Here is a 14,233-nt window from a genome sequence, read left to right as displayed (position 1 = left end):
GCCCTAAATGAGAACAGCCATTCCCGTTTTTGTGCCCCAAAAGTTGCTTTTTGACCCAAAACGTCCCCTATCCTGTACCCATATAAATCGCAAACTCCAGGTCCAGAAGCAGATGAGGAGACGAATAGACAAACAGCAGAATGGTACAGCAGAGGAGGGGAGAAGAGAAGGAACATCAGGAGGAGTTCAGCTGGACCAATCAGAGAATCGGCTGTTGGATGGCCAAACTCCAGGGGAAGATCATCTTCCCAACCCATCCCCTGTCCAGCTTCCCATTCATTCTGCTGAGAGCCACCTCCAACACTCAATACAACCTCACATTCATTCTTCAAGTTTGTGTGTGACCCAGTCTTCCATAACACTGGACAAGAGCTTGAGATACAGAAAGTTGTCACACTTGCCCCCTGCCCTTGCAAAAAGGCAGAGGGTCCACTGAGTTAGTTAACCCTTAAGCCATCTGTGGATCACAAGGCTAAAAGAGCACACTGCAACAAGGACCGACTAGGGCTTTGGGAGTTGCAGACACCCACCCCTAGATGCTGCTGTTGGGTTACAGACCAAAAGCACTCACCCTGATTCCTGCACCTGGCCATCTGCGTGCTCCCCATCCTGTAAAAGGTTTGAGATCATGGTGGCTGAACAGAGAGCCACACCTCTGTTGCATGTCCTGCAAGTGGGGGCCAGAAAACTCTCCTGTTTCACCACTCCCTGTTGTCCTGCCTTTCCCGACCAAACCAATGTATATCTTACATGGATGGATTGATGTCTTATGTCTTCCTAAAATGTGTAAAGCCATTTTTACATTTTTGTAGGCCGATCACCTTGGGCACATATCACCAGGACCTCCTGAGGCTGTCATGGGCATGTCCTTAACCTTGGCCAAGTAAACTCTTAAATTAACTGAACCTTGTCTCAGATACATTTTGGTTTGTAATAAGCCGCCTAAATTTTCTCTTTCTTATCTATAAAACTGGGATCTTAATAGAAGCTACCTCTTGGAATTGTGGTGAGGATTCATTAACTCATTCAATAATCCATAAATGTCTTTTAAGCACCAACTACATGCTAGTCATCTTTTTAACACTCACCAGGTTAAAAGGGACAAATAAATAAAAGGTTCTATTATTAGAGAGCTTGCATGCTAGTGGGGGAGAAATAAAACAACTACACATGAAGCTTCAGAGTGTGACAAGGACTTTGATGGAACTAACACAAGGCGATACAACAGAAAGCATTTGGCAGTGGGTATGCCAGTTTAAACAGAGTAGTCAGAGGAGACCTCCTGAAAGAGGTGGTATTTAAACCACACACAGAAAGGAGCTAATATGTGCAAAGCTGTGTGTCCTTGGTAGATAGTATGTCAGTGCATGTCAACTATTTTAAAGATAAATATATTTGCAATAGAATGTTAGAATGGAAGATTTTCTGCCTCACTTTTTTAGAAATCAGGGATATGTGTGTGTGTGTGTGTGTGTGTGTATGACAGGGTCTCACTCTGTCACTCAGGCTGGAGTGCAGTGGTGCCATCATGGCTCACTCTAGCCTCAACTTGTTGAGCTCAATTGATCCTCCCACCTCAGCCTCCTGAGTAGCTGGGACTACAGGTGCTCACTACCATGCCTGGCTAGTTTTTTTGTTTTTTTGTAGAGACGGGGTTTCACCACGTTACCTAGGTTGGTTTCAAACTCCTAGGCTCAAGTGATCCTCCCATGTTGGCCTCCCAAAATGAATTGGGGGAAATATTGTCCTCAAAGATCCTGACCTCAAATGCCCAATGAGGCTTGTACCTTTCAAGAATTCTCTCATTCGGACATTAAACATCTTCAATTCTTTCTTGTTTGATAGAGATTCAAATATGGTTTTAACTCCCCCTGAATCACTTGACTCCCATTCATTCTTTTTTTATTATGCCTATTTAATCCAACGCAGGAATACAATTTTTGTCCTTTAGGTGTAGAAAAACCATGGTAAGATGCAGACAGCTACAGGAAGTAAAGGCCAGATAGAGATAGGTGCCTGGGGCACCTAGGGACACAAAAACATCATTGGGAAGCTGATGTCACTGCAAAATTGTGTTTGTAACAACTTCCCTTGGAATTCATTCTATTGTAAGTGAATGGAAAGGATATTTTGATAGGACCCTCAGGGTGTGGGTTCAGGGCCCCAAGGAATACACTTGCTCTGCCTTTGAAAGAGAATGGGTTCAGTTAATCTCCTCTGATTGTTGTTTGCTTATTTGTTTGTTTTTCTAGTTGGAGTCTACAAGTGTGGGTCAGAACTAAACTTCTCTGGAAAACAGAGCAGAATCTAAATACTGCCATCTGGAGTTTTTCTTCTTCACAGCATTGTTGTTCCTCTAAATAAATGTTGAACAAATGTTTAAAGAATGTTAACTTAAACTATGGTCAAATTATTGGCCTGTCCTGGTCCAGCTCAGGTTGTTACAGTTAATGAGCCACAGAAATGGGTTCAACTGAGTCAAAATGCTGTCCTGGGAAATCACAGAAGAGTTGTGTCCAGTGGTCTACAAAGAGCCACTTCTTTTAAAGCTCTGGACACTTATGTCCTCTGAAAGCAAATACTGTTTTATCCTTAAAAAAAACATTAACTCTTTTTGGCCACTGGAGGATGCCCTTTCAAAAGATGAGTAGTATATCACTACTAAGACATAACCATCATTTTTGCTTCTGGGAAAAGGAGAAAAAAACAGTACTTGTAAAGCACCTATTCTTGAGCTGAAAAGAACACACTTGCTTGTCACTGATACCGACAGGAGGCAGGGAAATACTAGGTAGAAGAGGGCAGTTCCCCAGAAAAATCCCCACCTTCAAGCCTGGAAACCTGTAGCCCTAAATGGGAACAGGCATTTTTATTTTTGTGCCCAGATGTTGCCCTTTCCAAGACTGTTCTAGCCTGCCACACCCCTGTCCTGTGCCCATATAAACCCCAAGCTCCATTGGTAGGTGACAGAGCAGTGCAGCACAGAAGAAGAGAAGAGGAGGAGTGTCTGAACTTTGAGGAGTTCTGCTGGGGGCGGTTAGAGATTGGCTGCAGAACAGTCGAACTCCCAGGGAAGATCATCTTCCCACTCCATCCCCTTTCCAGTTCCCAATCCATCCCGCTGAGAGTCACCTCAATAAAATCTCTGCATTCACCATCCTTCAAGTCCGTATGACCTGATTCTTCCTGGATGTCATACAAGGACCCAGGTATTGAGAGGGCAGGATGCAAAAGGCTGTCACCCTGACTTTCCACTGAAGTGGTTAACACTTAGCCATCCACAAATGGAAAAGTTAAAAGAGCATTGTAACACCTCTAGACACCGTCGTGGGACTGGAGCCCAAAAGCGCTCACTCTGGCTCACCTGCATGCTCCCCATCCCGTAAGGGGTTTGAGCACACAGCAGTTGAGTAAATGAGCCACCGCCTTCACAAGGAGTTCTGCAAAGGTGTCAAGGGAGTTCTCCTGTCTCATCACTTACATAAATTCTCTTATTTAATTCACACATTGATCCAGTGAGGTAGGTACTCTCATCCCATTTATACATGAGGACATTGAGGTTTGGAAATATGAAATAATTCACCCAGGTCACACAGAGATCAAATAAGATACCTGGATTACACAATGAGCTTGAGCAAAGTTGTGACACAAATCCAGGTGTGGCTGCCTCCAAAGCTCATGTTGTTTCCATGACACTAGGGCATGGTATGATATTTATCAGTGTGTTGTTTATACGTACATCATCACTTTGGCCTCTTCAATGAAATCCTCTTCAGACATGGAGCCTTCATTGATGGCCTTGATAGCTACCTGGATATGTGACCGCCATTCACCTAAATGGACCACTCCAAACTGACCACTTCCAATCTCCTTTATAAAAGCCAACTCAGATGGATCTATCTCCCACTTTTCTGAAAAAGTAAAATATCCATGTTACAAGTAGAAAGAAAGAATGCTAAAATATTAGGGCTGGGAAATGTTTAGGAATTATCTATTATTTGACAGAGAGGTTAAAAAATGTATAAAGTGGAGAGGATCTGAAGCCATTTTAATACTCTATGGCTTAAATGTAATTCAGTAACTCAAGTTTCAAAACACAAACTGTATTTATTTGGTGACGTTGGTATAACAAATTAAGGTTAGCAAAATGCACTCTCTGCTCCCAAAGAGAACAGTGAACAGACTTCTGTGCCTTTCTAAACTAAACCTACCAAAACTAGACCTGGGAACCAAAATATTTATGTTCCCAGTCTGGTTTTTTTTTTTCCTGGTGAGTAAACTTGTAAGGTAAATAAAACTGTGATTTCAGTTCCTCCTGTTGTTCTTCTCACTCCATCCCTAAAGGGCTTTTCTCCCTTGGTAACTTTTCTTCTTAGGGAAAAGTCCAATGAAATCATTTAATAAATTCAGTGTTAGAAATCTAACCCACATATATCTAAGAGTGTATCTGAAGTGAAATTTTTACTGTATATTTCTCATTTTATAGAAGCAAATCGGGAAAAAATAAACTGTTTTTAAAATAACCCTCTTGAAAACTGTACCAAACTTAATGGTTTAGGGTCTCCTTTTTATACAGCAATACCACCATCTGCTGGAACTTTCGAATAATGCATTTAAAAAAGTTAAAGAATTGTAAAATCTGATAGTCCTTTCTACCAGCTGTGCAAACTATCCCCCTCTCTATAGAAGGTATGTTTTATTTTATTATTATCATTATTATTATTCTTTTTTTTTTTGGAGACAGTCTCACTCTGTTACCCAGGCTGGGGTGCAGTGGCGCAATCTCAGCTCACTGCAAGCTCCACCTCTTAGGTTCAAGTGATTCTCCTGCCTCAGCCTCCCAAGTAGTTGGGATTACAGGCATGCCACCACGCCTTGCTAATTTTTTGTATTTTTAGTAGAGATAAGGTCTCACCATGTTGCCTAGGCTGGTCTCAAACTCCTGAGCTCAGGCAATCTGCCCACCTCAGTCTCCCAAACTGCTAGGATTATAGGCATGAGCCCCACACCCCGCCTCATAGGTATGTTTTAAAAGTAACATGGGAGGATATATATTCATGGCCTTCAAATTGGCATGCATTTATTCAACAGAATATAACCACAAAGAAAAATATTGATAAATTATACTTCATAAAACTTCCGTCCATCAAAAATACCCTCATTAAGAAAGTAGAAAGTTAAACCACAGAAGATATTTCTAAAATATACAACCAACATAGAATTCTTATTCTGAATATAAATAAATCAACTAGAGAAGACATACACCCTAACTTTTTTAAGGGTAAAAAATTTGAATGGAGTATTCTCTCATGAAGAGAATATCCAAATGGCCACTAAGCCAAATTGATCCAAATAATTAGTCATCAGGGAAATGTAAATTTAGACCATAATGAGATACACATACCAAATTGGCTAACATGTAAAAAAAAAAAAAAAAAAAAAATCCTTGAATAAAATATTGGCAAGGGCAGAGGTATGGAGCCACTAGAACTGATATATAGTTGATGGGAGTGTAATTTGGTATAAGCACTTTAGAAAACTGACTGTATCTACTAAATCTAAACATATGCATAGCCTATGACCCAGCAGGTCCAACATATACTGGAATGTAAATAGGCACATATCCAACGTATACTGGAATGTAAATGTGCACTTAACTTCATCAAAACACACACAGAAATGTTCTTAACAATATTATTTGTAAGAGTCAAAAATTGGTAACAACCCGAATGGCCATCTACAAGAAGCATGGCTAAATAAGTTGTGGTATGTCATGCAGTGTAGCACTGCACCACAGTGAAAATAAACCAGCCCTACCCAGAACCACGGATGAAATTCACAGATGTAATGAGGTGAGGAGGAAGTCAGACACAAAAAAATGCAGTGTCCAATTCTGTTTATATAACGTAATCAAACCAGACAAAACAAATCAAGCTATAGACTTATGACTTATGAGTTGTACACTATTCTGTTTGTTTTTAAATTTTTTGAGTTTATTTTTAAGAAATAAAAAAGAACCATGTTTAACTTAAGTAAATTGTTAATGGTAGAACTTTGTATTATATATAGTATCTGTGGGCCAGAGGACTAATACAGGCACCAATAATAGCCAGAAATCCTGCTTCCATCCCACTTAACTTAATGAGATCCTGAATCCCAGTTACTTGTTTCCCAATATAATTGTGTTATTAATTTTTTTTCAGTATATTCTGAATCCCACTACTGAGAGAAGTTTAAAGAAATAAAATGTTACCAAATTAGAAAATAGGATTCCCTGGCACTTACTTATTCTCACAGATTTACAAATACCACATTTGCTAGAAAGTGGTTCAAATTGAACTTTGTGCACGTTCTATTAGAAAAAAAAAAAAAGAGAAGATACTTTGAGCAGCTCTTTTTAGTAGCTTCTCTTGGAGAGGAGTCATTTCCTAGGCACCCTTGTAACCAAAGAACAACAACCCAAATATCCAAATGAAAAGAATTGTAATTTATCAAAAGGGTGAAGATTAAGGCTCCTGGTAATGTGACAGTAAAATCTGAAGTAAAACTGAAGCATTTCTCCCCAAAGTTTAAATTATCCTTATGAGATGTACATATTTAAACGTCTCAGAAGGGTGATGTAAACTTTGAGAAGAAATGTTTCTAGATAGACATTTCAGAAGTGTTGATAGTTCAAAGAATCAATAGGGAACTTAGAGGAGATTCTTTTTTTCTCTCTCTCTCTTTTTTGAGACAGAGTCTCACTGTGCTGTCCAGGCTGGAGTGCAGTGGCATGATCTCGGCTCACTGTAACCTCTGCCTCCTGGGTTCAAGCGATTCTCCTGCCTCAGCCTCCCAAGTAGCTGGGATTACAGGCACCAAACCCGGCTAATTTTTTGTATTTTTAGTAGAGGCGGGGTATCGCCATTTTGGCCAGGTTGCTCTTGAACCCCTGACCTAAGGTGATCCACCCACCTTGGCCTCCCAAAGTGCTAGGATTACAGGTGTGAGCCACCACACCCAGCCGGACTAGATTCTTTACTACTGGATTTGCTATTTTACTTCAGCATGTGTGCACACTTTACCGTAGCTAAACCCAGCTGTGGCTGGTAAACAACTGCCCATCAGCCCAACTGGATATCGGAGACGGGTCATGAGACCTAAGGGGAAAGAGAAATCAATATTTCAAGCCTAGTTGCTAATACAGAAGAAAGAATGAAATATACTAGAAGATAGTATCATTATTTAAATAATTAGGCAAACAAAATTCATTCTACCAGTTAGTCCATTTGCTTATTTTCCCATTTGAAAAACATTTTCCAAAAAAAAAAAAGGCTCATTGTATACAATTTAAAGAATCTAAGAAAGTATAAAGATGACCCCAAAAAATCCCTCACAAAATCTTAGTATCCACAGAGAGATTGTTATCATCTCGGTGAACATTTTTGCAAAAATCTCTATGTGCATAATTGAAAACATGAACACATCCAATATATTTTACAGAAGTATAAATATTTTGTTAAAAGCTTTTTGCACTATGCACGTAATTGATATATGTCATTGACTATAAACAGAGCTTAAATTTATTTCCAAGATTTCACTATTATAAAATATGCCATATGTCCTTGAACATACATTTGTCTGTACTTCCCAAATTATCACCTTATAAAATGTGATTTCCAGGTCAAAGAGTGCCCAGAAAGGCTATACTAATTTGTTCAACCACCAACGGTGTTGAAGTGTGCCCATTTTCTATACTCTTTTTTTTTTTAATGCATGGTAGAGTAAATGAGACTTCATTTGGTTCAGTAAACATACAGAATTCTATACATGAAATTCTCTTTTTTTCTTTTCAGTGACCCACTTAGGCATATACCTTACATTTCAACTTAGTTTAATAATCATTTATTATTTATTTATTCAACTAATATTTTTTAAAAGCCTGGTATGTGCTTTTAATAAAAGCTTTTAATAAAACACTATCTAGATGTTGGGAGACAGTAGAGAACAAGACTGACGATTCCTGCTCTCATGAATATTACATTCTAGTGAGAGGAAGAGAAAATAACAAGTGCATGCACACACAAGAAAAAGTAGATGATGATGATTCAGTGCAAGGCAGACCAGATAACATACAGTTACTTTAGAGTGGGTGCTCAGGAAAGGCCTTTCTGACAAGATGACAGCTCTGCTGACATTGACTGACGAAGAGCCTTCCAGGCAGATGGAACAGCATGTGCAAATGCTGGAAGACAGAAATGAGCTTGACCAGTGTAAGAACAAAAAGAAGCACATATTAAGTGCCTATTGTATGCAAGGCACTTTTCTAGGTAGATTCCCAAAGATCACAGCAGATTCCAAGATTAGTAAAATGAGGACTCTGCCCACAGGGAGCTCTATCTCAGTGCAGGAAGAGAGGCAAAGAGAGGCCATTCTAATGTGAAAGGAGTAAGTATTGTGCTGGAGATGCATATAGGGTGCCTTGGGACGTAGAGAAAGAGCACTTAACACAATTGTTTGACTCAAAGAAGCCTTCGGGAGGAAATGACTGAGATGAAACTAAAACATGGAGTTAACCCATGGGGAGAAATTATGAAGGACCCTACTTTCTAAGTAGAGGCAACAGCATGAGATGAAACTTAGAAATGTGAAGCATGATGGTGGGTACTTGAGCAAAACTCAGGAGGTAGAGCCAGATAAATTACACTGGAGAGGTAAGCAGTATGCTGGGTATGATGGGCCTCATAAGCCATACTTTTCTTGTAGGTGAGAGGAAGCTATTGAAAAGTCCCAAGTTAGGAGGGCACAGTCAGATTTACATTTCTTTTTCTTTTCTTCTACTTTTTTTTTTTTCAGATAAAGTTTCACTCTTGTTGCCTAGGCTGGAGTGCAATGGTGTGATCTCGGCTTACTGCAAACTCTGCCTCCTGGGTTCAAGTGATTCTCCTGCCTCAGCCTCTCGAGTAGGAGGGATTACAGGCATGCACCACCATGACTGGCTAATTTTGTAGTTTCAGTAGAGATAGGGTTTCACCATGTTGGCAAGGCTGGTCTCGAACTCCTGACCTCAGAGGATCCACCTGCCTTGGCCTCCCAAAGTGCTGGGATTACAGGCTTGAGCCACTGTGCCCAGATTTACATTCCTGATAGATCACTCTGGTACTAGCAGAATGGATTAAGGAGAAATCAACATTGGAGGCAATGAGACCAGTTAAGAGGCTACTGCAGTTGTCCAAGTGAGCAATGATTAGGGTGGTACTAGAAGGTAGGGAGAGGCAGGGATCTATAGGAGACACATTTAGGATATGAAATCAATTGCACTTGATAATTAATCAGAAGTGAGGTATTAAGAAGCATCTATTTAATTCCTATGCTTCCAACCCTTACAAGGGGCTGGATGATGCTGGTATTACCTGAGAGAGACAAAAGAAAGAGGACATTTGTAGGGAGAGTAATGGTGTAAGATGAAGCATCTATTTCATCAGTGAAGTTCAGGGCCTGCAGGATTGCAAGTGCCTTTGTCTACCAGAGAGAAGATTATGCAAAGGGAGATGCCTAAGGTAAGAAGAGAAGTGATCAGGGATGGATTCTGTAGGAAAACCACTATTTAAGGGAAGAGTAGAAGTAGGGCACGTTGGGAAGACCCACTAGGAACTTCTGAGTTGGAGAAGGCCAAAAAGGGGTGGTGTCAAACATCGAAGGAGCAACAAGTGACACTGCCAAATGTAGCAGAGAGGACCTGAACACATGAGAACTAGAAAGCACCACTGTACTGTCAAGATACGGGCCACTGGTCAAATATGGAGGGCTGAAAGCAGAAGACAGATCGTAGATGTTTAAAAAGTAAATGGAAAGTGAGAGAGTGGAGACAGTGGATGTGGACACATTTTTCCAAAAGTGCAACTTACAAGAGCAATGTGTAAAGGGAGAAAGAATTAGGGCAGCAGGAGAAGAGTTGTTTTTGTTTTTAGGATAAGAAAGTCTTAAGCATGTTTATAGAGTTAAGAGCTAAAGGGAGAAAGTCAGAAGAATAGAAGAGATACAGGAGAGAAAGGAACAGTGGATTGGCAGGTAAGGGCAAGAGCACAGGCATGCCCTCACTACTACTGGAGGGAATGAGAATGACAGGGCATGGGGACAGAAGAGGAGACGGAGGTGGCTCATGCCTGGTGACTTCACTTTTCCTAGTGAGGTAGACAGATGGGAGATTTGCTAATAGGGCAGTGGTTAATTTTGGTAAAGGAGTCTTGAGAATGGTAAAAGTTTGAACAGGGAACAGGAATGGATACTTACCAGTGACTCCAAGACCTAGATGAGGTTAAAGCCCTCATCTAACCTCATTTAACTTTTTCACCATAACCACTCTTTCTTAAGTTTTTTCTTTGGAGGAAGGAAAAAGAGGAATGTAAAGGAGAAAACTCAGAACTGACATCTTGACTCTATCTCTAGGTACAACTATGACCTTTATGGCCCCACCCAGATATTTTACCCTCACTCCTTAACCAAAATTCCAGTGACTGCCTGGAATATCCGTGTGAATGCATCCCACAAGTGGATAAAAATGTCCTTTGATATATTCCTGATACTTAGAACCAGTGTAATGGAAAAGAGATACAGGAGAGAAAGTGAACTCTTTCCAAAAGGAATATTCACTTTTCATGAAAGAAATCTAAAAAAGAAATGCATGACAAGAAGTCAAAGTAATATGAAATGTTACAGTGGATTCTGAATTCTGCAATGCTGATGTAAGAAGATTCCCCATGGGCTCAGAGTGGTTCAGCACAGGCTGAGCAAGGGCTAAAGGCCAGAGAGGTGATTGTAATTGTGCTGGAGCTTTCTGGGATCCTATATCTGTCCACAGATGATAGGCTTGCAAAAATAGCAATTATTGCAAACAATGGCTGGGGAGATGGGTTAAATATGTTTCTGGTATAGTTACGCTAAATTGTAACTGTGAAAGGCTGTATTCTCTGTGACTTTTTATATTCTCCGAACAAGAAAGAACAGAGAATGAGAGATATAAGGGTAATTTTCTATTGCAATTGTCTAAAGTAGAGAGCAGATTTATCAGGGCAAAGGGAAAGAAGCATCATTATTTGGGGTATTTGAAATCTTATTACATTTAGTCCTATGTAAATTTCCAGAACAAATGCATAATGATTGATGACTATTTGCTTCTCTGTCATCTATCATTTTTCTAACCTAGTAGAAATATAAGAAATTGACCTACCTCTTGCCCCCAACCAACTAGAAAAATGAAGAGGCATCAATAAGAAATAATTGTTCAAAAGATAGGTTGTACTTCAAGCGCTTAAACTATTTCTACAGGGAGATTTGCTCCTGTTGAGTGCCTGATACCAAAGATGCATTGCCCATCAAGGGCCTGGCTCCCTGACTCACCCAGTTTGAAGTTCCGCACTTACCGGCCGCATTGTGCTGGTGATACCAGATTAACTCGGGGATTGATTGAAAGACGTGTCTTTCACTCACATACCACTGTCCTGAGTCATTCTTTTTTATCTGATAATGTTTTATGGCAGCCTCTGTACTTCTACAATCAAGAAAATGTGAATTACTAGAAGAGTGAAAGATCACTTTGGATCTAAGCCAACTCATTAAACAACAGGACTCCAGTTCTAAAACTCATCCTAGCAACACTACACTGAGAAGTGGATTGACTAAATTCAACAAGTGCCTCCCCATGCCAAGAAATTTCCTCAACTAAATTATTGGGGCCTTAGATTCAAACATAACTTCAGCCAAAGTTGTCTGAGTGACAAGACCAGTGTTCAAAAAAGTAGATCTCACAATTAATACATATAAGTACATACAGAATATCGAGTATTGGTTAAATGAATGAACACAAGCACTGTAAGCAATTGGAGATGTGAGACAAGAAGGGAGGAAAAACCAATGCCAGGTGCATTAGTTAGTAGGTTACTACTATGGGTAATTGGGGCTCAACACTTGTAGGAACCTAGGAGAGACTGCAGAACACACTTCACAGTTGTTCCACTGAAGTGCAAAGAAGCTGAGATATCTATTCACCAACTCCCTTTCTCTTTAATGTAGGGTTGCTCCTGGGATGTTACCTCTCAGGCACTTTCAGCCTAGTGGTAAGTCCCACAAGTTCCCACAGCCAGAGAACATCCTCAGGCAGACAGACACAGGAAGCTTTCTGAGTACAAGAGAACTTTCTGCAAGTGAATCCCAAAACAGACCAAGGGATATGAGGAAAGTGCCCAACAGTGTCTACTACAACTTTACTTGATGGTTGAGAAAAGGAAGACAGGAGAGGTTAAGAAATTTACCCAATGTCACACAGAGCATGCTAGGGATATATCACAGACTGGCTGGTTTTTCTAACTTCCAGGCCAACAATCTCTTCCCTAAGCTAAGCTCTCACTAACATTCTCTATGTGATAGAGACTGTCCCAGGGATTATTTCTATAGTAACCAAAATCACAAGTGCTTACCTTCTAGCTCCTATAAATACGGAAATTGTGTAGGATCCTAAATGTCTTGAATCTCTGACAATAAATGCACCTTCTTTAGACTGCAAAACAAAATCATTTATTGAATAAGTCTATTCTTTCTTAGAAAGACAAACCTACAACTCAGGGATGAAAATCAAAGCTATATTGACTTACCATAAATAAGCGACCTACTATATTCTCAATATAAAGGATTAGATTGTCTTTGCAAGTACACAAAATCTTATCTCCCTTATAGATTTAGAAGTCACACCTGTAAAATAAACTGTAATTGGGACATGCATTTATAATGTATTTTAGAATATTGTTACTGATTTTTCTAAGAAAAATTCTGTATTTGACAACCTTGTACCCTACTATTTATTTTTGTTATATTGATCAGGATAATAGATTAAAAATCACTGTAGAATAGGAAGAACCCTGGGACAGACTGACCGGATTGTACTTTGTACTTTGGAAGAAGAGCAACAGGGTGGCAGGGAAGAACACAGCTGGGCAGCAGGGAGTGGGGAAGGACACCAGAGTTCATGGGAAGGAGGGAGAAAGAACAGATTTGGGGGAGTCTGAAAAGAAAAGCAAAAGAAACCATGTTAGTTGTAGTAGGGGTATGGGAGAGATTAAAAGAAATGGTAAAGGGGAGAAGATGATCATAAACCTGAAGTTATATTATAAATTAGATTCCTATTAACACTTTTTGGGAGATGCCAATAAAGCTGTAAATTGTTTTCAAAGAATCTTGAATGTTGGATTGTTTTGATTCATTTGTTTAATATTGTAAAATGATTTAGCTTTACTGAGTGTACTTATGCTTATGAATAGGGAAAATACATCTCAGAATCTTGTCAAACCCATAGAAGCTTACACTTATAAAGTGCTGGTGTTATTTACATTGTGCTTGAGAATTGCAGAACTCAAATAGCATGGTCTGACCCTCAAGGTAAACGTATTACATTAAATAGAATCTTCTCCTTCTCATTCCAGATAGTCACCAATTAAAACAGTTTGACCAAGCCTTATTCCCTGGCCAAAATGTTTTAATCAAAGAATCTCTTGCAGCCATTCGAAATAATAAAATCTAGCTTTTACTATATTCCTACAGTGGACAAGGGTTCTGTTACATACCACAGAGGACACGATGTAAAAGACAAAGATGAAAAAGTAAAGTTGAATGTATTGTGTATATGTATATAATACACACAAACAAGTATATAGAATATGCATATAAAGTTGCATATGTAGTGATCGCTTCATAGAAACAAAGTACAAGCAAGATTTCCTGACTACAAAGCAATAAAACCAGAAATTAATAACAAACTCAAAAGTAAAAAAGCTCCTATCACCTGTAGATTTTTCAATTTTCTTCCTTCCTTTCCTTCTTTCTTTCTCTCTCTCTCTCTCTCTTTCTCTCTCTTTCTCTCTTTCTTTCTGAGATGGAGTCTCACTTCGTCACCCAAGTTAGAGTGCAATGGCATGATCTCGGCTCACTGCAACCTCCGCCTCCCAGGTTCAAGCCATTCTCCTGTTCTCCTGACTCAGCCTCCTCAGTAGCTGGAATTACAGGCACATGCCACCATGCCCGGCTAATTTTTGTATTTTTAGTAGAGAAACGTTTCGCGGTGTTGGCCAGGCTGGTCTCGAAATCCTGACCTCAAGTGATCCACCCGCCTCAGCCTCCCAAAATGCTGGGATTACAGGCGTGAGCCGTGAGCCACCGTGCCTGTGCTTTTTTTTTTTTTTTTTGAGACAGAGTCTCGCTCTGT

The 14,233-nt window shown here is 39.8% G+C and overlaps 1 protein-coding gene across 1 annotated transcript in view; it reads right to left on the bottom strand.

Annotated features, from left to right (window-relative positions):
• The window catches only part of TXK (TXK tyrosine kinase), a 67,529-nt gene that overhangs the window by 16,259 nt on the left and 37,037 nt on the right, over window positions 1-14,233 (bottom strand). Inside the window, exons 7-10 of the mRNA XM_011927316.1 lie at window positions 12,456-12,535; window positions 11,403-11,530; window positions 7,065-7,139; window positions 3,740-3,911 (exon numbers count right to left, since the gene is read on the bottom strand). Coding sequence (XP_011782706.1) covers window positions 3,740-3,911; window positions 7,065-7,139; window positions 11,403-11,530; window positions 12,456-12,535 — 455 coding nt within the window. The remainder of the gene's footprint in view (window positions 1-3,739; window positions 3,912-7,064; window positions 7,140-11,402; window positions 11,531-12,455; window positions 12,536-14,233) is intronic.

The sequence above is a fragment of the Colobus angolensis genome, unplaced genomic scaffold (genome assembly GCF_000951035.1).
Source record: "Colobus angolensis palliatus isolate OR3802 unplaced genomic scaffold, Cang.pa_1.0 Scaffold71, whole genome shotgun sequence".
Lineage (NCBI taxonomy): Eukaryota > Metazoa > Chordata > Mammalia > Primates > Cercopithecidae > Colobus > Colobus angolensis.
Note: the sequence above shows the minus strand (reverse complement) of the source record. Positions and strands in the feature narration are given on the sequence as shown.